The following is a 21,668-nucleotide window of genomic DNA, read 5'->3' on the forward strand; positions in this document are numbered from 1 at the left end:
TGTTCAATCCCTTGACTGCTTCATGCTTTAGGTTACACATTAACAGTCTTTTTTTGTCACCTACGCACCAGACATGTCAACCACATCTCATGGAAAAAGTTGATGCAAAACTCTTGTAATAATCAATGTTGAGTTTTTGTTTTTATCAGGGGGGTTGCTTCCATGTGCACCAGCAAACGAAGACTGATTGAACTATCAGGGAGTCTATCGGATTCATTTCAGGATTGGCTGGAAAAAAATCATTATCATTCCGTTACTGTGCTCTGACACCGAAAGATTAATGAGCAGCAAAAGCAGCCAACAGCCAATCATTTCCAATGTAAGCTGGTGATGAAGGGCAGACAGCGTGATGCCAGCACCCACAACAACTTCAGTGCGACTGTAACTAACCCTAAAAGGGACGACATGCTGAAGCAGCCTGCTTCTGCATTGAGGTGTAATTTTGATAGATTATTCAGTTCTCTGGGAGTTTTTTTTTCTCCTGAGTATGGCTAGTATTAGCCAGGTGAGATAGTAAGTGTATCTACACCTTCCTTCTTATGTAATTATTTCAATTTGACGTTCCATTTTGGATAAGCAACATATCATGAAGTTCATCTTGTTCTCACCGAATCAACTCAAGACGGAAACAAATCTCAAAAGAGTTTTTATGATTTACTGCAATATCAATCAAAACTTTTACATTGTACCCAGTAATTCATGCCATGGGCTCTTTGAGGTAATTTTGATTTTGGAATGTGGAAAGTTTTTACGATGCAAAGAAAAGAAATTCAGCCAATTTTTCCTGCTTTGTAGTAGGAGTAGATGGACTTTGGATGGAGCTTCATTTCTGTTCAAAAATGATGCTGAGAAATCACAATCAAGGTCTTGCCAGCCTGTACAGACCTGTACAGCTGACATTACCATCATCATCAGACAGTGAATATATTTTACTCAACATTAATCTTCAGAAATCGTCACCAGTTGCCTGAACTCTCACCTGAAGAACAACTGAGCTGTGTGTGTTGCTTGTGAAAAATCGAGTGTTTCCAGTCTTTGATGCCTGTAGGTGAGCAGAAATGCCCATGTCACCATATCCCAGAGCAACTTTCATGTGAGCGTCGTCGTCCTCCACGAGGGATCTGTTAGGAAAAGGAAAAGGAGTTTTTACTTCAAAAAGGTTTGGGGGGGAAAAAACATGTATTTCCATCTAATTTTAGCTTATGGAAAGTAGGACAGAGAAGTTTTCAAAGTGACACTACTTAAGGACAAGCTGGGTGTTGGAAGCCTAATTGTTAGACAAATTGTCCCCAAAAAGTTGCAGGTCTGCGAGCCAGGGACAATCGGGAAAAACAGCTGTGTGAAAGTGAACAAGGAAAGCTCTGCCGTTCCCAAACTGCCTTTGGGGACAGAACTCAACTAAATCCACAATATATTGTGGGCTGCTTCCTTATTTGATTTTGTGTGCCACTGTAAATCAACAACTTCTCGGTAAATATCATGTTTTCTAGGTTAAAAGAATGAAAAAAAGAAATGCACATAGCTTAGATGTTCAAAGCAATTCCCTGAGATATTAGTATGAAACAACAGCTATGAATTAGGATCAAAAGTACCATCATTATTACCATTAATATTATCATAATTGTACTTTATTTGTACATCACTTGACAATACAATTAACAAAGTGCTTCACAATAGTCTAAACAAAACAAACAAACAAACAAACAAACAAACAGATCACATTAAAATGAAATACATCCAATAATCTTAAATTAATATAATATTAGCTGCACAACATTCTTTTCCCATAACATCCGTGACAATGAAAAAAAAATCAATGATTAATGTGACTCCTATCGGACATATGAGCATTTAGAAATAATATTTTTTATTAAACTACAAAATACCCTTGGCCTATAAAACTACAAAAACTACTTTATATCAGAAATGATGTTGCAAACATATCCATTCATATGCCAACGAATCCCATACAAATAGAGTATTAACACAAAAAACAAAAACAAATTAATTTCTAAAAAAATAAAAAAGTAATTCAAGAGTCACATTTTATTTCACCCAGCACACCAAAATGTATTGAAATCTGTCATGCATTTCCATGGTCTGCTGAATACGACCAGTCTCAGTGGTATTTACTGAAACCTGACCTAGTTTAGAGCCAAAACTGACCGTCTCCTCTGGGGCGACTGTGGCTCAGGACATGCAGTGGGTCATCCACTGATCAAGGCAGTGGCAGTTCAATCCCCAGTGTCTCCTGTCCACATGTCAAACTGTGAAACACTGAACCCCAAATTGTTCCCAATGGTCTAGCTAAAACCTTGTATTGCTTGCTTTTCACTGCAATCATGCCTTTGTGTGTGTGTGTGTGTTTGTGTGTGTGTGTGTGTGTGTGTGTGAGAGAGAGAGAGAGAGAGAGAGAGAGTCACTGGTTGAATGAGTGGTAAACTGTACAGCCCTTTGGACAGATGTGCTATCTAAATGGAGCCATTTACCACAAAATCCAAATCTACAGAGCAGTTTCCAAAAACAAAAATAAATTGAAAACATTCAAGCTTTTTTCCCCTACCATGTCCACATGGTTGAATACTACCTTTTAATAAAAAACACAACAACCAAAGTACTGTCAGCTAGTGTATTTTACAACAATTTGGGGACTGCACCACTTTGACTCTGTGTACTTCCTTTTAAAAGTGAGACTTCTGCCTCGATAGAAGGGAAAACAGCTGGCCTTGGAATCAACAATGTACTATTTTTCAAACAAAAGACTTTGAAATAACTCATCTCATACAGCAGTTCTAGAAAAGCAAGAGTCTTAGAGGTGAAGCACACAGAGCTTTAAGTCTATATCCATACTACTAAGATTTTTTGTTTATTTAATCCCCTTCGATACGTTTTACACCTGCCATCCACGTCCACACTACTTCGGAGATTTTGAGCAACTAAAACTGAGAGGTTTGGAAGGACTGCAGGACACGTTTTGAGACATTAGCAAATGCTGAAGCAGTCACCCGGATTCTTGGTTATTATCAGTTGCAAAAATGTCTGACTCAGTGTTGCAGTATATCTGTCTTCACACAGGCCCATGAGCAGGCAGTGCTTGTCGGATGTAGAGGACTTAATAGTTTTTGGAAGGAATATTTATAAAGTGATGAACAATTCAAGGTCCTTGTGTGGCTGAACACTATTTCCGTTGTCAGTGGTTAGTTGCTGAGTGGTTTTAACATTTGAAAGTGGACCTCCCCTGTGCTCTGAGGGGACATTATTCAATATCCTCAATATAATAATGTTTTTCACTTCTAAGAGTGAGTCGATATATGAACATTCCTCTACAACTGTGAACAACTACAGTGCACCTGACATACAGGTCAAAGTGATTGGAGCATTTGCATAGTTCTACTTATAAATTTAAAAAACATTTCTAATGAGCTTTTGTGAACATGCTTAAGATCATTACATACCTCTCATTTAATTTTGAATGAGGGAAATGTTATGTATGTAAATGTACATAAATAAATAAGTAAAAGTAAGGGCAGTTTCATAGATGTACAAACCATTTGACCTTCCAGTGGTGGTCTATTATAAGAGTGATCAGGAACAATGATTTATAACAGGAGTGTGGGACCTTTTTCCTATTTCAATCCATTTCAATCTTTAAAACATCCTCTGTGGGTCATTCTGAATTATTTAACATCACATTCTTTAATACGATGACTGGACCTGTCTGAAAAAACTGGAAATTTCTTCCTTCTGTGGTTTTCTAATAATCCATGCTGTATCAGTAATCTGCTCTGCGATAATGACCTTAAGACAAACTGACACTTTGGAACAATTTCTTCTTTATCTGATTCGAGCAGCTCCACAACAGAAACAAGGCTCCTTCACAAATTCTCCTTCTGAATGAGGTTTTAGCTTCTTAGCGATAAGCGCACTCCCCACACATTAGGCACACTGGCTTGTCTTTTACTCCAACAAAAAAAGCAACCATTTGTCCATTCAACATATTTACTCTTTTTTTCCCCTTTTTTTGACACTTGCCACGATCCCTGTCAGCGATGGCAGTAACAGCCTTGTGTGTGTTTCATTCACTCTGACCTTGACCTGACAACACACAGCCAGAAAGCCCCACCCTTCTATCTGATGTTATTTTATACCGGATATATTGCTGTCATGAGTACTTTTGTATTTTTGTATGTGTTTTGTATTTTTAAAACTATTGCGTGTTTCTAGTCTTTTACAGGCAACACACCATAACACATCTGATTATGAGATTTAATGTGAGATGACTGTCATTAGGACACATTTAGGCAGAAACGTAGCTATAAAGGCCCAGAAAAAGTTAAAAAATGTTAAGGATTTATATGAGTGATGAACCCCCCACCTTATAATTTCCATATTATCAGTAAAGGAAAAGAGCATTTAAGTAACGTGAGAGTAGTTAAATGAGAATGTTGAAACTCGTACTCACTCTCTTAATAATGATTTTTAAATCGACATTTAGACAGTTCAGACTGAATGATAATAAAGGGAGGGGCTCTCCATACAATGCAGTATGAATAAATGAAAACAAAAAAAGATCATGTGATTGGAAATTGGGGGCTGACCCACCAATTTTCATCATGCATCATTGTTAATTATTCTCATCAAAAGACATTTAATCCAAATTATAGTTTTGTGCGTCACGCAATGCAGTCTAATTAACATCAGTGACACGGGGACAGCGACATTTGACCACGTGACAGAATTAAGAGTAACAACAACTAGGCATGAAGATGTGAAAAAGGGCATGTGGACTATAAGACTTTATTTACATTTTTTCACAGACTTAAAAGTGCCAGATATGCCAAAGGAAACTTCGGTTTCCTTTCTGTGAAAAATTTTGGAAAGGTTATTTGAAAGAATTGTGGAATTTGTCCTTCCCTCTCTCTTGAACAGACCAAACAGACTTCAGCAGACTGACACTCAAATGTCTTTTTTTGCAGAAAGATCAGACCAAAGACATTTGGTGCATATGATGGAAAAACATTAAGAGGTCAGGTCGAATCTAATCGTCATTCCTTTCAACATGCCGTACAACAACTGAGGAACAGTATGAACACCAATGAGGATACATCAAAGACAAAACAAGGACAAAAACATGGAGGTTTCTGCTACCACAAGAGGTAAGGAAAACTAGGTATTACTTTATGATCTACCCAACACATGCTGAAGAAAATTAAATACAAATCTTAACGATTAACACTGAGGATGAGTAGATGGGATCAAGTAACGAGGGACATTTTACAAGGAGACGATCGAGAAGATCAGGAACGCTGAGAAACTGGGATGGCTTAAAACAGTGGTCACAAGCACACGGACACACAGCACAGGAAATGTACTGGTACATTTACCCCGTCAGGTGGTAAGTCGGACAGGCAGCGAGGAGAGAGTGGGTTGTCCAAACCACAAAGGAGTGTTGGTGGCTGCCGGAACGAAACAAAGCAGACAACAGCTACAGCATCCCACATAAAAGTTTGTTGTCAAAAGACAACGAAGACAAAGTTTTGTTGTTGATTGACTAGAATTCTGAATAAAGATTTTGAGAAGTTCAGTAGTGACTGTGTGCAAAAAAACATTAATCAAACATCACAGAAGAATTCACTATTTGTCTGTCAAATGCCTGCTACTGACGCCAAGAATAGGTTTACTTCAGGTTAGTAATTTTTCTTTTGACTTTTCTAAAACTAAGTAAAAGTTCAAATCAGGTACAATGAATGAATATGGTTTAGTTTTGAAAGTTTTAAAAGAAAATACAGCAGTACATCACAGAACATTGTTCACGCTTCTAAGAAAATAAGGATGAAATGAATATAAAAACAGATAGGAAAAAAATGATTATACTCATCTACTAGAAGGTAAACTGTTTAATAGTATAGGGTTAGGGTTAGGTTTGGTTTAATAAAAAGACCATTAATGGCGCTTATACTTACACATCACATTAACAGTGGGCCCACACATCCACTGTACCAATTAAATTAGTGAATAATCATCACTTGGTGTAAAGTAATGGTGCAGAGAATGGTTTTTCTTTCAGGTTCTAACTTGAACAAATAAGAACAACTATGTCTGGTCTGGAGAGCAGTGATTGCTTGCTTTGTGTCAAAATACATGGTTGACTACAAGGAAAAAAGAACAAATAACAGGAATTCTATGGATCCTATTCTAATGTCAGTGACAATTTGCATGAGCAGCAAAGTTATCATAATGTGCATCAAATTCAGGTTTTGAGCTGGGGAAGGTAAAAGAAGGGACAAAAGGAAAGAGTAAGAAGCATGGGAGGAAGTTGGATGATTAAAAACAGAAGTAATGAAGACATGAGTTGAACAACGGGAGCAATCTATCCACTCTCTTCGTGTCAGTGGAAAGCTTAAAACATTCTTCCATCAGTGGCAATTGGGGAAGATAAAAAGTCAACTTGGCGTTTTCCCGGGGATGACAGTGCTGGGACTTAACAGATTAATGAGTATAGCTTTGCTGTCTTGTCGTGTTCAGCCATGCACTGATAGATAGAAACCTCATTAATCTCATCTATTTCAGGTTGGGAACATCTGAAAGAGCAACGTCATGTTATCTGAAGAAAAATACACAAAAATATTTAAGGCAGGAAAAAAGTTTCACGCCCATGTTAGAGGGATAGGTTAACTTTTTTTTTCAAGTCTCTTTGAACAATACATGCATCATATTTTTCAGACAAGATCACTATTGCCTGAAATTAATTTGCAGCACTGTGATGTAAAAGTGTTTAAAAGCTATTAAACATGATGATGTACTGGATGATTAAAGTCTGTATCAGCCTAATTCTTTATGGATTCACAACTTCCAACTCGTGGGAGACAGGAAGCACAATCAGAAAAAGAGACATCCCCCCAAAAAATGTGTATACCGCTAGTTAGAAAATGATTACCGGCCCATTTCTCTTGGGCTAAAATTGAACCAACTGTATTACATAGCCATTTAAAAGTTTAATTACAATGTTTTTAGTTGCTGTGAACTAACCTGACATTATTTCAACAGGAACTCAGGAAGAGCCTGGGAGCACAAAGAGAGAGACAATGACGAAGCAGAGGAATTGATGGAGCAGCAAGAAAAGTGCAACTCTTACAATTTTTTCTGCCCCAATCTCAAAATAATAGGGGATCATAAGGCTCCTACGCTCTATGAACAGCTGAATCCAATAGAAAAGTGATAAGGTGCTTGGAATCTAAACAAGGGCAGCTCTCTGAAAACCTCTGAAGTGATGTGAGCAAAGAGTTAGAGGGGAAATCCCTATTTGCCCTTTCAAGCAGAGTAATGACGAATACCTACACTGAACAATCATCTTACAAGACCCTGTAAACGGATGTCAAGCTATTTGATTCTGCAGGTGTACTTGTTTCCGGTAAAACATGAAGCTATGAACAGAATTATAAAGATATTGACTGGCGTTCACAGTAGCCAATAGCGACGGGGCAGAGTTGACAGTAACTGGCAGCACAACATGGAAAGTCATGACAGCTGCCCGCTCTCTGTTGACGAGGACTTCTCACCACCACCTACACCAATGAGTCGGACAGCGTAGGTCCCTCTGTGCCGGTCGGTAACTGGCAGAAATTATAACCATTGCGAGGAATGATTTAAAATTTCGAGAGAGCAACATCATCGCGGGACACAAAATTTGTGGTTTGGTTTTCGATTGCAGGATCAGTCATTAAACAGTTGAAACTGTTTCACCAAGACAGGGATACTGGTCTTTGGACATATATTTAACAAGTAACAAGAGAAAAAACAGAGAATTAAAAAAAGCTTCTGCTCATGGGACAAAAAAACAAACATCTCATGATGCGGTAACGTTCAAGTTCAGATGCAGAAAATAGAAACCACTATATGATGCAATGTTGGATCATTTTATGCCAGAAAAAATACACCTTTACTAAAATAAAGCAAACAAAACACTTGAAGTACCACAGACCAAAAATTATTTTGGCAACAATGATATAGCAGCAACACAGTGCTGTGGAAGAACTGAAGCCCTTGTTGCCGATGTAATGTTTAGTTTCCCCTGGATTTGTCTATGGATGTGATTTAAAAAAAATATCCTGCTTAGTTATTAGCATGCTAAAAACATCCACACACCAAACCTATCAAGCTACAGCAGAGTGGTCACATGATTATCACATTCTGTAAACATGCCTGGATTCAGAGCTGTTTCCCACCTTTCTGGCACCACCAACACATTTTTCCTCCTTCAACTCAAATGAATAATCAACAGCTGACAGAGAAAAATGAGACATTTGAAGCTCTTGTTTCCCTTCCCCCAACACACACACACACACACACAGCAGAGAAGCAATACAGCAGGGACAAGGATGTAGATGCGCAGTCTTAAAATTCTCTCATACTGTCTCCTTCCATCAAACAGACCTAAGTGCATCTAAAATTTGACAATGTGTCTGGTGGCTATACTGTAATATGCAAATGGGAATATGTTCATCATCATAATAAATATATAGACATTTTTGATGCACCAAAAATTAAAAATGAGCCATTCTTTATTATGTTTTCTTTTTCGTCCATTCATAGAGTTCCAGGGAAGGAGGGAGCGTTGACTTAACAGACTAATTCAGAATCTGTGTCCCATGTGTCTCTCGCAAATGTTTGCTCTGCCCGTTCGGAGGCACTCCCTTAATTAAAGCTCTGGATGAACTAACTGAATGAATAGTCTCAATGTACCATTCACAGACTCACAGTAACTCCTTTAAATGTTTGAAATCACACAGACTTCCAATTCTTAAATTGAATACTATGTTACCTGTAGGTTTTAATTGTTAGAAACTGGGGGGGGAAACAGGTCTCATCACTAAGGGAAAAATAGGTCCTCAATTTATGAGATGATTTCTTCATTAGTAAAAGTGGTTACGACAAAATATGAATACAACCACCCAGGGTGGCACAGAGTACATACTGCCAGTGCCAGACAAGTGGATCGCATGATGCTACTGTGCTTAGCAATGATGCATCTCCTCACATTGTTCATCAGATTTGAGTAACAACTGTCAGGGAAACTGGGCTGCACGTTGGTGTAGTGGTTAGCACTTTTGCCTCACAGCAAGAAGGTTCTGGGTTCAAATCCCGGTTCAAACCAACCAGGGCCTTTCTGTGTGGAGTTTGCATGTTCTCCCCGTGTATGCGTGGGTTCTCTCCGGGTTCTCCGGCTTCCTCCCACAGTCCAAAGAGATGCAGAATGGGATTAGGTTAATTGGAGACTCTAAATTGACCGTAGGTGTGAATGTGAGAGTGAATGGCTGTTTGTCTCTGTATGTGGCCCTGCGATAGGCTGGCAACCTGTCCAGGGAGTACAGCCCCCGCGACCCTTAAATGGATAAAGCGGTAGCTGATGGATGGATGGATGTCAGGGAAACTAGTTTCAGGTCCACTGATATTTGCAGTATGTACACTATTTGCAGCTCACTCCAGGACAGACTGGCCGTGATCTCCAGATAATTGTTCCGATCACAGCTAATAATCCCAGCCATCTGTACGCTATAATGAGTCTGTGATTACACTTTATAATCAGAGAGCACTTTAAGGTCAAGGCTTTCACATCAAACAAGGCTGGGGAATTCATAAGCACCTAAAATTAAGTCTCCAAACCACAGTTTCAATTCTGCATCATAAATGGCTAAAAAAGGTTTAGAGATTGTTTGTTTGTATGTGGGTTGTATTGTTTGTTTGTCCACCTACGTATGTGGAACGTATGTACATGGACCCAAGGACTGTATCCAGCTTCTAATCAAAAAGGCCAGATATGTGTCGCGGCAAAAGGTAAGCATAATTTTGCGGGGGCTAGGTAGATTTTCATTTTAAAACGAAAAACAATCTTTGTCCAGATGAGTGTTTGAGCTCCGTATCAGAAATAATCTCCGTCCATTCTAACGTGCCTGACGACGCATTTCACATGACCATTCATATAGACTGGGCATGTGCATGCCAGTGTGAAGAGTAAGCAGATTATCTTCTCTGCAGTTGGTTGCTTAGTTGCAGAAAATACTGTATTAAAAAGGAACAGCAATGACAAAAAGTAGAAAACTTTGAACGCCTCGACGAGGTGAAGCCATATCTGACTAATTCGTTATCCATGTTGCTTTCACCACAGGTAGTCACTGGTGAAAAGTCTGAATTGGATTTTGGTTACGGTTAGGCATTTGGTTGTGATGGTTAAGGTCAGGGGCTAGGGAATGCATTATGTGTCCTCACAACTACTGAGAAATGTGTGTGTGTGTGTGTGAGTGTGAGTGTGAGTGTGAGTGTGTGTGTGTGTGTGTGTGTGTGTGTGTGTGTGTGTGTCTGTGTCTGTGTGAGATGAGCACTGACGTGACGGTTTCACCTGATTGAACTCTCTTGATGCTCTGCCAGCCAGACTGGCTGTGCCTCCCCTCTGGCCTTTCAGTGAAAATAAATGTTCCCTGGGTGGCTACTGCATTTTGTACAAAATGGCCACAAGTCAGCAGGAACTTAATGTCTATTCCAAAGGGCAGGTAAATTAAAAGCCCCGGCACAGTGCTCTAAGGATGATAATTTTTCCAGCAGCAAGGCACATGAGTCTCAGTTTTACCAATGACTGAAGCTTGGACACTATGAATATTTAAAAAGACCAAACCATGACACAATACTGGCCTCATTTAAAAACAGTGGCAGATGTTTTTCTGTCGAAGGGAGTATTCAATATTCTGTTTTGCTTTTCAGGCACGCAATTAAGCAAGCTCATCTGGAATATTTATGAAAATGATCATATGTTGTTTCACACTGTGATCAGTGACTGTCTAGCCAGGTATTTAGAGAGCATATTAAATCATTCACTTGTCGTAATGTCTTCATTTCCGAGCAGGCTGTTTCAGTTGAACTACTTTTCCGCTGATGGAGCACACCAGCGTTCATTGTCTTCCATTAAAATCATACAGTATGTTGGCTAAGACCAGCACTGCAGTTCTAACATTCATGCTGGCACATCATCCCTCTGTCCAATTAACACATAAAACACACTGTGATATATCTGGTGGGACCCTTACGTATAATTCAACAGTTTTATGTCATTTTAGCCATTAAAAATGTCTTTTTGTCAGTGGGAGTTGACGTTCAAAGCCACAGTAAAGCAAAAAATCCACGGGAGAAAACCCAGCTCTTATTCTGTTTAATGTCATCTGTCAAATCAACAATGCTCCAATAATTTTAGAAAAGATGAATTGTTACATTTCTAGAGCAAATTATTTCGAAGTTGGTAATGAAGTAGGTTTTAAATAAATTTATGCAAACTAATGGGCCATTTACCTCAGAGACTGTAAAAACCTGTCTCATCGCAGCAGCACAGGAGGATTCAGCAGCAGCAGAAGGATTTAACAGCCACATGAGACTTGAGAGGCATCCGCATTCGGAAAGAAGTCTGTTATACAGACTTTCAAAGCTTCTGCATGGAATCTGAATGAAATATAATGTAGTCATCCTGGCATCGAGTAAAATCTCAACATTCAAACAAGAAAACTCCAAATCGGTAGAACCATGGGACTGCTGCAGGTAAGTCACTTTTTAATGCAAAATATGAAGGTCAAATTATACAAGATGTGATCGTCTCTGAAAGACTGATTTCATTGCATTTTGCATCTACAGAGATTGTCGACAAAGAGCAGCAGGGTACGAAGGAAGAGGGAGAGAAGGGGGATGTGACATGTGCTAAAGGTCCCTGACTGGAATCAAACAGGCATCGCCCCTGTGAAGGCTACTGGCTCACCATGACTCCTCCACGAGGTGATTACTAAAGACAGCAGTCACACATATTAAGTGCTTAGTAACTGAAGCACTGTCAGATGAGGGATGACATTCATTTCAAGGACTTTTTTGTGGAATGAAAGATAAACTCGATGACTTCCTACTGAGCTGAAGAATATTCCATGGGCCACACTGGCGGGGAACCTTTACCATTCCTCGTTGGGTGAAATCTGCACCACAGGCAGTTCACCGCTCTATATATAGATCAGGGTGGTTTCAAAACAGCAAAGCACATTGTGCAAACAGATTTTAATTCTTAAAACATAATGTATGTGAGATATTCCAAAAACTCTCACCCGTGTCATCCATCATTTTGCTGCTTTGTATATAAATATATATATATATATATAAATACATACCGTAAACAAAGATTACCTTACCAGCATACCAACTTAAAAATGCCTCTGAAGCCAAACAGACAGAGGCACCACTCGAAGGGCCTATAAAGAGTGACTTCTGCCTGACCACAGAGGAACCTATAATTGGGGACCCAATATCAGCATGCCTAGAAACACAGCTCATAACATACACGTTTCAAAATAGACGGTGGTCTGGTGGGGCAGAGCCACACTGGGCAGGGTGAGGTGGAGCTTCACGGCCTGCATATGCTTCACTTGCCAGCGTGTATGCGCGCTATCTGCTACAAAAACACGCACGCGTCGCCCAGAGCTGCTTGAGTACACGTGATGCACTCTCTCATCCTTGTGCTTTCATTAGGAGAGTCGCCATAGTCCTACAAAAGACCATGCTGGTGCTGTGAAGACCCTCTTCTGGCTTTTGTCAAGTGTTGAACATAAAGTAAAAGCTGTACATGCACAATTTATACAGACTATGAAGAGGTCTTGATTAATGCTGTAGCAGGAAGAGATGCCAGCACTCACTTGTAGTATACAGCAGTTAGGTCAATAGCACGGCATTTTTTTTTTAAATAGTTGGTTATTTTTTAAATAACCTGGCATGTAATATAACTTAGTAAACCAAATCAAAATGCAAAGCATGCAACTGATCTATAACTATTTATAAAGAAAGTCAAAATAGCAGTATAGTATACTGTGATGCTTAATATAAACTACAGGGTATCGTGATAAGTGATATAAACTGAACTACAGAAAAAATATTTATTCAAAGATAAAAAGGTCCTTTACTATATAATATATTATTATATTATATAGCAATACATAACTTATATTTGTTAGAACAAATTTTTTGAATCTGTGGTGTCACTTTGTTGTTAGCTTTTGCTGCTATGTTTTTAAAGAGCTTTCCCCTGCAATGACATTCACAGTAAACGTATCTGCTGACGGACAAGAAGGAAGCTTGTGAAAAAATGTCCGTTCAATCTATTTCCACTTTATATTAAATATGCCAGAGTGTTAGCAATGAAACTAAAATAACTGGGAGGTAGCAGTTTGATCTGCAAACTGTCAGGAGAACGGATGTCAGGGTAAGGGTGTGTTCACTCGATCACTAAAAACCATTAAGGTGCCCTTGAGCAAGCACCTTAACCAACGGCTGCTCCTGCTCAGTGTGGTGGTACTGGGCGTTTTCCAGGTGTGGATATAATTAAGTGCGTGTGTTAGCGCGCCCGCGTGTGTGTTATCAAGGCGTTCCAGTTTAACTACTCTGGTTAAATAAAGATTAAATTCATATTTACCAAGTCATTAGTGCCAACAGTGAAGCATTGTGTCCTTCTAGGGAGCCCACAAAGTGATATCATTTAGACAAGATTTATGTAGCGTTTCAGACTTGAGGGTGGGCCTTTATAAATATACAGATATAAATTTTGTACATTTACAAATCAGCCATGTTTCTGGGGACATTTAAAAGAAAATGTGCAAAAAAGAGATCTCACAGATCTCCGTTTCTGTGGTGCAGTAATTTTAGAAATAAACATTTCTATAAAACTAGCAAAATTATGCTTATAAGTAAGGCAGCATGAAAACTGTACTGTCCAATTTTGTGAAAATCCCTCCATCCTGTTCAGCGCTAGCAGCCTATGAAACTACCTTTGGGCAATCAGCTATCTTAGCTCGTCTTAAAAACTGTAGGGTTTTTTTTGTCTCACTCTTTCGGGCCACAGTCATGTTACTGATCAAAAGTCAAACAAGACACTTGTCCTTTTTCAGCAGAGCTCAAGGAAAAGGGGTAGAAGAGAGAGGATGAGAGACGCTGTGTGAAGCACTTCTGTTCCACCCTTCCCCCCTCCTGAACAGTAGCAGATGACAATAGCTTCTAAACCAGGGCACGCCAGACATCCTGACAAAGGCAGGCTCCTCCCAAGCTGCTGAGTCCCTGTTCCCAAATAAACATAGCCACAGGGAGAGGGCAAGAGTCGGGATGTGGTGCTTGCCTTGTCCAGACTAGCGGCAAAATGAGTCTCTCTGCCCGGGAGCAAAGCGTTCAGCCAGCAAACCATAAAACGCATGCTGGACAAGGCAAATCTCCCGACACACTACATGGCTCAAATGCATTCTGCCTAATTAGGACTGCAACAATAAAAATAATAGACAATAATTTACAAAATAAATATCCAAAGCAAACAAAAGCACCATGTGCACTGCCACGGTGGTGTGCTGTAAATTACTCACATGTATGCAGGTGAAAGGGGTGAGGACCTGGATGTCTTAAGAACTGGCACTGGGAATTTCCAGCTGACAGGAGAACCGCTTTTCCATTTCAACGGCATGTTGTTGTCACCAGAATGGTGCTACAGCAATACCAACAGCAAAGACCATTTCCATGAAAAGGTTTCCAATGCAGTCTTCCATCCCACTCTGCCCACACCATTTAAGGAGGAGGGAGAGCAGCAGCAGCAGCAGCTATAGAAATAAATTGGTAGAGGCAGTGCGGGCTACACTCAGGGTTGTGACTTTAGCGGCAGCGCTGAGAAGCCAATAGATTGCATCCACCGCGGCTGCATGCCCTGCTGCATTCACGGTAGTCTTGTGGTAGGAGGGGGAAGAAGCCCTGCCTTCCCATTACCCCCTCAGGTTATGTGAGTGGTCCGGTAGCTAAGCAACAGTGCCACCTTGTTAAAGGAGTCGGGATTACAGCTCTGGGTTTGCTATGGAAATAAGTAAAAGGGGTTGATAAAGTAGTAGGAACAAGGGAAATTTCATTTGGACCAAATACATTTTCTACCTCCTAAGGTTTAACATGGTTTGTGGAAGTACATTTTTACTTTGAACAGTAATAATGATAAACTAAATTCTACCAGACCAAACTGGAAGTCTTTAACTATCCAGATATTCCTTTATTAATTAAGTGTGGGTTTTGGGTTAATCAGTTGTTTTTCAGAAAAACTAAATGAGCCCATGTCATTTGGGTTATGTTATATGTAAAAATGAAATACTATAGATTTAAATGAGAATCATTGTGTATGCCTTTCTTTTATGCACAAGGCACGTATTCAGATGCCGTGCTAAAGTTGGTGTTTTCTTCACCCACTCTAATGACCGTCCGCAGACTCTATCAATTAATTCAAAACTCCACATGGTCTGCTGGCATCTCACTGATGCTATATACTACAATGTATTAAACTAAATGTAGTACGTTTTGAATCAGAATTTCCTCTACAAGATCCTGATCCAGCAAAGTCTTGATCAGACTTTCCTTAGCTTTATAAACTAAAGCACAGGGCAACAGACATTAGTGCAAGGTATTGGACTACTCACATCTTCTGTGTCTAACACGTCCTGCAACTGCATCACAGTACGAGCCTTCCAGTCGCCCAGAGGTAAAAGCAACTCTTAAAAAAGTTTTTCTGGTGGTCACTTAATCCCATGGCCGATTACTCCATGTCTGAACATATGAGGCCGATAAACGAAAAGATTCTACAGACACATCTGGATCTGTATCAAATATTGATTGTTTAGGTTATGTGTTTGTTACCAGATTTTTTTAAACCAGTTGTTGTGAAAAAAACGTGCACGCATTCATCTCAGAATGTCTTGTCAAATAGGCCTTTAACCTAAAACGTGTGAACTACATGGAAAATCTAGGTTTATGGAAGCAATGTTAGCCTCCTCTGAAGTTCATACAATGAAATGATCAGACTGTATGACGGAAGAATTCAACATTTTAGACTAGCCATCCAAATGTTTTGTCAACATGCATAGCACACCTTATGGTCAGGGTGGCCATGGTGATTCAAACAGCTGACAGAGAAAAGGTAAGCCCCGAGGGCTGGACAACGATGAGCTTCCTGGCATCTCCTGTAACTGCACTGTACCAACAGATCTCAGTTCAAACACAATATATACTCACATGATGTCTCTTGAAAACCCATTCAATGTGCATCACATTTGATGAACTGAATGCTGATTGTTGACGCTCAATTTGATTCCAGTCCAATCTTTCGGCAATAGCTGACATCCCAAACCAATCAGCCACTCTGCACCCTATTAACCCAAACTGTCGTAATATAATAATTTCTAACCTGGGTAACATCTTGCATACAAATGGTAGTAAGCATACTTTACTCGTCACTGCTCCTCCCATCCCTGTCAATCAGGCCATTTAACTTTACAAACATTTCTTGTCACGTGATTTATAATACTGACGAGTTTATAAATGCGAGACAGATTCTTCAATCTTCTTTCTAAATAGCTTTTGGCTTCATTTGTCACACCAAAGACAAAATACACTGTGCCAAGTAACTGTCACATAAACACAACAACACACTAGAGACAGTTGAGTGCCAGAATTAGGGAATTTTCACGAGGTGCGCAGTGAAGGTTTTAGAAATATGTGGTGAAATGCATGCGTTTGGGTGTGCCCACTCATGGCTGACATGGAGCCATAGGCGTTTCTGTCACACATAAGTTGTTCCAAATGTGAGACACACACAAGCTGATTACATATCTAAGATTACATAATCACAGACACAATATTTTCTGTATATTCTGCATTTGCCCACAGTGGACTCCATAGGCAGCACACTGGGTAGAGATAGTCATGTTTAACGCTCCAAAAATTGGTGTCTTCCTGCAAACATGTCAAACATTTTTTAAATCAGGGTAAAAGGCATTGTGTTGTCTGAACACAAGCAACTGTAAATGAATTCAGAGCTTAGATAATTCGAATAAGAGGACTTCAAAACTAAAATATGTTGGATGCTGGCAGTAACCTTCATATTTTTGTACGTAGGTTTTGCATTATTTGTTGATATTATTGTGGCACTTGAGAATAAAATACACAACTACGGGCGGCCTTGGCTCAGGAGGTAGAGAGATCATCCACTAACCGAAAGGTCGGTGGTTTGACCCCCAGCTTCCCATAGTTAACATGCCTAAATGTCCTTGGGCAACACACTTCACCCTAAATTGCCTCTGGCGGCTCTTCTGGCCATGTATGAATGTAACGGAAAAAGTGTGGTATATAGCAGTGCTGTATAAATGCCTAGGTCAGTGTTACTTGTGCTGTTAGGGCGCTCTGAGTGGTAGATAAAACTAGAAGAGCTCTGTGTGAATACAGTCCATTTACCATTGTACAATCCACCACAGTTTTGAATAAGCAAAGGGTTTGTCACTCATTTGACTATAACTGGTACAGACAAGGGTTCAGCTCATTAAAAGGTTTATTTGTTTGCCAGCAGCAACACTGGGTCCAGTTAAAAAACCCTATTCAGTCTTTGTATACCGAGGGGTTGTGACAATGCTGTCTGAGTGACAGAATAACTGCCCACAAACATTGATAAGTTAGCCAACATTTTGCACAGGCCACTCAGGTGTGGAAGACGGTCACAGGTAAATTCCTGTCGCAGAAACACTGTCGTTTCTTGACTCTAAGCAGTGGTCCTTAATCCTGCTCTTTAAGCGCCACAACCCTTCTGCTTTTCTTTCTTACAATCTAATTAGGGATTATCTGATTAACACCTCAGATTCTTAGTGAAACGCATTTCCTATAGGCAGGACTGATACCAAAACGGATAACTGCAGCATATAATATTATTATAATCATGTTATTTTGGCTCGTTGCAATTAATAATGACGAGAGCAATTCAAATTAAATATAGCTAATACTCTTGTTTCTTTTTGGAACAACACAGCGAAATGTGTTTAGCTAAAGTAAATCAATACACATGTTTACGGTGACCAACTAAATAATGAAATATGAGGAATTTCACACTACCTGTCATGCAGTCCGATGGGCATCGTCTCCCCTCTGTGTACAGGGTGCTCCATACCCTCGCCTCAAAAACCTCACCTGAAACACAAACATTTGCATTAAGTCTTTCTACCAAAAAAAAACCCCATTCAATTCTGCCACGTAAAAGTAAATATAAGCCCCTATATGTAGCCACGTTATATTTTTCAGCAATCTGTAAGACAACTGCACTTGTAACAGTAAATCTGGTGGTCTATAATTACAAGAAAACGAAATCAATAGTGTACCAAAGGTCACAGGTCACAGTGCCTTTCAGTTGCACAAACTTTTACAATTTTGGATGGACACACAAATGCTTATTGTCAATAAAGCAGACATACCTACTGTCTTTACCTTTCGAGTTTATCCTAAAAGCCAAAAAAAACCTGTTTAGAAATACCTGAACTCATAATTGAGACTGCAGATTTTGTTTTCTTGACATCTACACCCTGGGGACGTGTTACCTGTGGGAGTGGGCGGGCCAGTGTTGCGTTCACGTTCACTTTGAATGGATATTGTTATACCCCTCTAGAAGTCGACAGCAACGCGATCGAGTGACGTCTTCGCCCCGTGAACTGCCGCGGAGATGTGACAGTTGCATCACATTCCTGCAACTTGTTGCTCTGCACAGAACTGGGCTAATGGAAGCTAAAAATACCCGCGGAGTGAGACACTTGACAGAACAAACTCCCTCGCACTGTGTTGGAATCCGTTTGACACCGAGCGCAAAAACAATGAGCGCACTCAAACTGATCTCGGGTGGGTTTTAATACAATAGTAACACAGGTACAGTGTCATACTCGGATCCGGTGAACTTTCCCTGAAGGTCGCTGTTTTATGACACTTTGTGCAGAACAGAACCGGGTTGTGTCGACCGAGTTGACAACCGAGTGACGCAGCTCTCGGGCGGACGGGCGAGTCGGAGAGGTTCGTCCTTAAAGACAAGAGCGACATGTTGGGAGAAACTCAGTCCCCGGCCAGGACGCCGACTTGCTAGCAGAGGCTTCGGAGCTACGGGCCACCGTCATGTCATGTCATGTCCGTGTCCATCAGCCGGACACGAGCAGTTGGTGTTGTCACGACAGGCGCCGGTGTCGCGCGTGCTCGTCTTTCTGGCCATGTTGTCTCCACACGGTCGTTACATCCCCGCCGGGAACAGGCTAATGCTAACCAGCTAAGCTAACCCCTTTAACGTTAACACCAGCTAGCTTGAAATAACACCGGACCACGACAGTCGACTCGTCGCCCGCCGAGTTGTTTACGGTCAACACCCGCGCGTTAGCTGTGTTATTGTAAAGTAGCGGCGGTGTGGACCACGGGGCTCTTGACATGGAGTTAGTTGAGGGTTAGTTATTAGTTAGTCTGGTTGGTCGGTCTGCCACCATCAACAAATGACAGTGACCAACCTGTCAACCTGCTATTTGTTTAGCGGAACACACCGCCTGGGATATCCCGGTCACTGTGCGTGTCTTAGATAAACTCTGCAAACTTTTAAAAATCAGATTCCATACCTTCGACAACGAGACAACGTTAACTAGCGTCCTTGTTTTCTTCCCAAGCCCCTCAAATCCACTTATACCACCGGAGCCTCCCTCCTCGCTTTATCCAATGGGGCCGTCGCTTACTATGGGAGCTGGAGCATCCAAACTTTCCATTGGTGCAAGAGTATGGCTATCTTTTCCCATTGGCTCAAAACTTCCGTTACTAAATAAAGTGGCTCTGAAGAAGAGTCCTCTTTCTTTGAAGCTTTGTGGCCTGAAATAAATTGTCTGCATTGCTTTGCTCTAAACGATCATGTACGGTACTAATATGAAATCTATATGGTTCTTTTTTTAAAAGCATGACCTTAATGGGAACATGTCTTCTTTTAAAAGTGACTGTAACAAGGACACACAGTGGTTGATGCAAAAAAAGAAAAGAACCCTGTATAATAATAAAGGCTAATAATAATATAGGCAGAGCAGCTGCACGGAGCCTCGGAGTTGTGTGATAAATGTCTGTGTTGCAAAGATAAAATTGAGCTCACATCACATTGCTTTGTCATTTGATTCACTGTGTGAATAAAAGTTTGTGTTTCCACTGCACAAAGCAGACACCGTGATCTTTCCAGATGTTTAAACTTGATGAGTGTAAATTAATCCCACTACACCTAACTTGACATTTAGAATTTATTATTAATATTAACATTGTAAACCATGCTAGAATAAGTGATTGAGAATGGGAATTTGCCTGTTTCATATCATTATTTGGGTATATACACAATACCAATTCAAGATATCTAGCCTTGGGGGGGTCATCGTGGACACATTCATGAACAATGACATAAGGGTTTTAGGGTTTATAAATAATTTTGTTCAATTGCGAATAAATGGTTATCAACTAAATTAGAACTACAACACAACATATAAATGTAACAATGACCATATTTCCCATTAAGTGCTTTTTAAATGTTGCATATGTTTTCATGATCCATGATACCCATTAAATTTAAACATTTTGTTGTTGCCATTATTTAATAGGTCTATTTTGATTTCAAAATAAGAAGAAAGATTACTCAATAGACAACCCTAATTACAAAACTGAGGACACGGATTATCATTTTTCATTCAAAATTCAAATCCATGCTTGATAACATTAAAGCAAATCAGGTCTCAAATTAAGGTGTTTAAAAAATAATGTATGCGTTCATTAAAATGCACACAGTGCATACAGTAATCAACCCTCCACCACCTCCACCTCTTTCTCCTCTTAAATCAGTGAAATTGTACAGCTCATTATTAATCAACCGGTGCATTGATCCGGAACAAGGAGGGCTTTGATTGAATAACAAACAAGCTTCAAATTCAGTGGTCATGTTGCTGTGAGTGCCTGACTACATCATGTGTGAGCGGAAACCCACAGCTTCTAATTTATGTGCATGTTTTTCCAGCCAATTCTGAGTTGTACTTCGAGTGAAGGTAGCTTCGAACTGAAAACAGCACAATTTCCTTGTGTAATTTAAAGATTCCCACACATCTTTCAAACTTTTTTGTATAATTTTCACTTTTTATATGTTTCTTTCTTTTTTGGGGGGGGGGCGGGATCACAGCCCTTGGTTTGGTTTACAAAGGTACATGCAGCATGAGGATGCCCCCCCAAAAAGCTTATTTATTGAACATGCCAGGGCTAGTATGAAGAGAGAGACTGGAGGTTGAATATATGAGAAGCTCTAATGTTAACATGAAGAACTGGGGCCTGGCAGGGAAAGAGTGAAATAAATATTGATGTATGTGCAGGGCCCAATAAGAATCCAGGAAGGCCTTTTATATAGCAGGATTCTGAGGTACTGAGTCAAAGTCATGAGTGGACTAACGGAGGCATGATGATGGAGAAATAAATTAATGATTAGATTAATATATGGATAGATATATTATGTAATGAAAGTTTGTTAGCATGAAGATATGATTTACATGGTTTACTTGGTGTGTATGATGCTGATAAACAACAAGAAAGTGACTGCAGAAATGTCAAAGATGTGTTTCAGGTATTGTTCAGTGCTATAACAATCTCCAGTGTCTGGGATTTTAGTGATTAGCTTCACTTTCTTGGGTGATGTTTTTCCAGCCTTTAATATATATATATATATATATATATATATATATATATTGAAAACCAAACATATATAAAAAAAAATTTTGAAAATAGTTAAA

The 21,668-nt window shown here is 39.8% G+C and overlaps 1 protein-coding gene across 6 annotated transcripts in view; it reads right to left on the reverse strand.

Annotated features, from left to right (window-relative positions):
* Window positions 1-19,604, reverse strand: part of klhl13 (kelch-like family member 13) — a 35,114-nt gene extending 15,510 nt beyond the window's left edge. For 2 of the 6 annotated variants that reach the window (XR_007030394.1, XM_047330451.1), the window contains exons 1-2: window positions 14,421-14,725; window positions 980-1,121 (exon numbers count right to left, since the gene is read on the reverse strand). Coding sequence is in view for 5 of the 6 variants with exons in the window: in XM_047330451.1 (XP_047186407.1) it covers window positions 980-1,121; window positions 14,421-14,518 (240 nt within the window). In the remaining variant the exon portion in view is untranslated. Of the gene's footprint in view, window positions 1-979; window positions 1,122-5,384; window positions 5,457-14,420; window positions 14,726-17,964; window positions 18,040-18,320; window positions 18,348-18,443; window positions 19,461-19,490 lie in introns of those variants that run through there. The other 4 variants (XM_047330454.1, XM_047330453.1, XM_035626188.2 and 1 more) reach the window with 4 other exon arrangements.
* Window positions 19,605-21,668: the final 2,064 nt, after the last annotated feature.

Source organism: Scophthalmus maximus, chromosome 2 (assembly GCF_022379125.1).
Source record: "Scophthalmus maximus strain ysfricsl-2021 chromosome 2, ASM2237912v1, whole genome shotgun sequence".
Classification (NCBI taxonomy): domain Eukaryota; kingdom Metazoa; phylum Chordata; class Actinopteri; order Pleuronectiformes; family Scophthalmidae; genus Scophthalmus; species Scophthalmus maximus.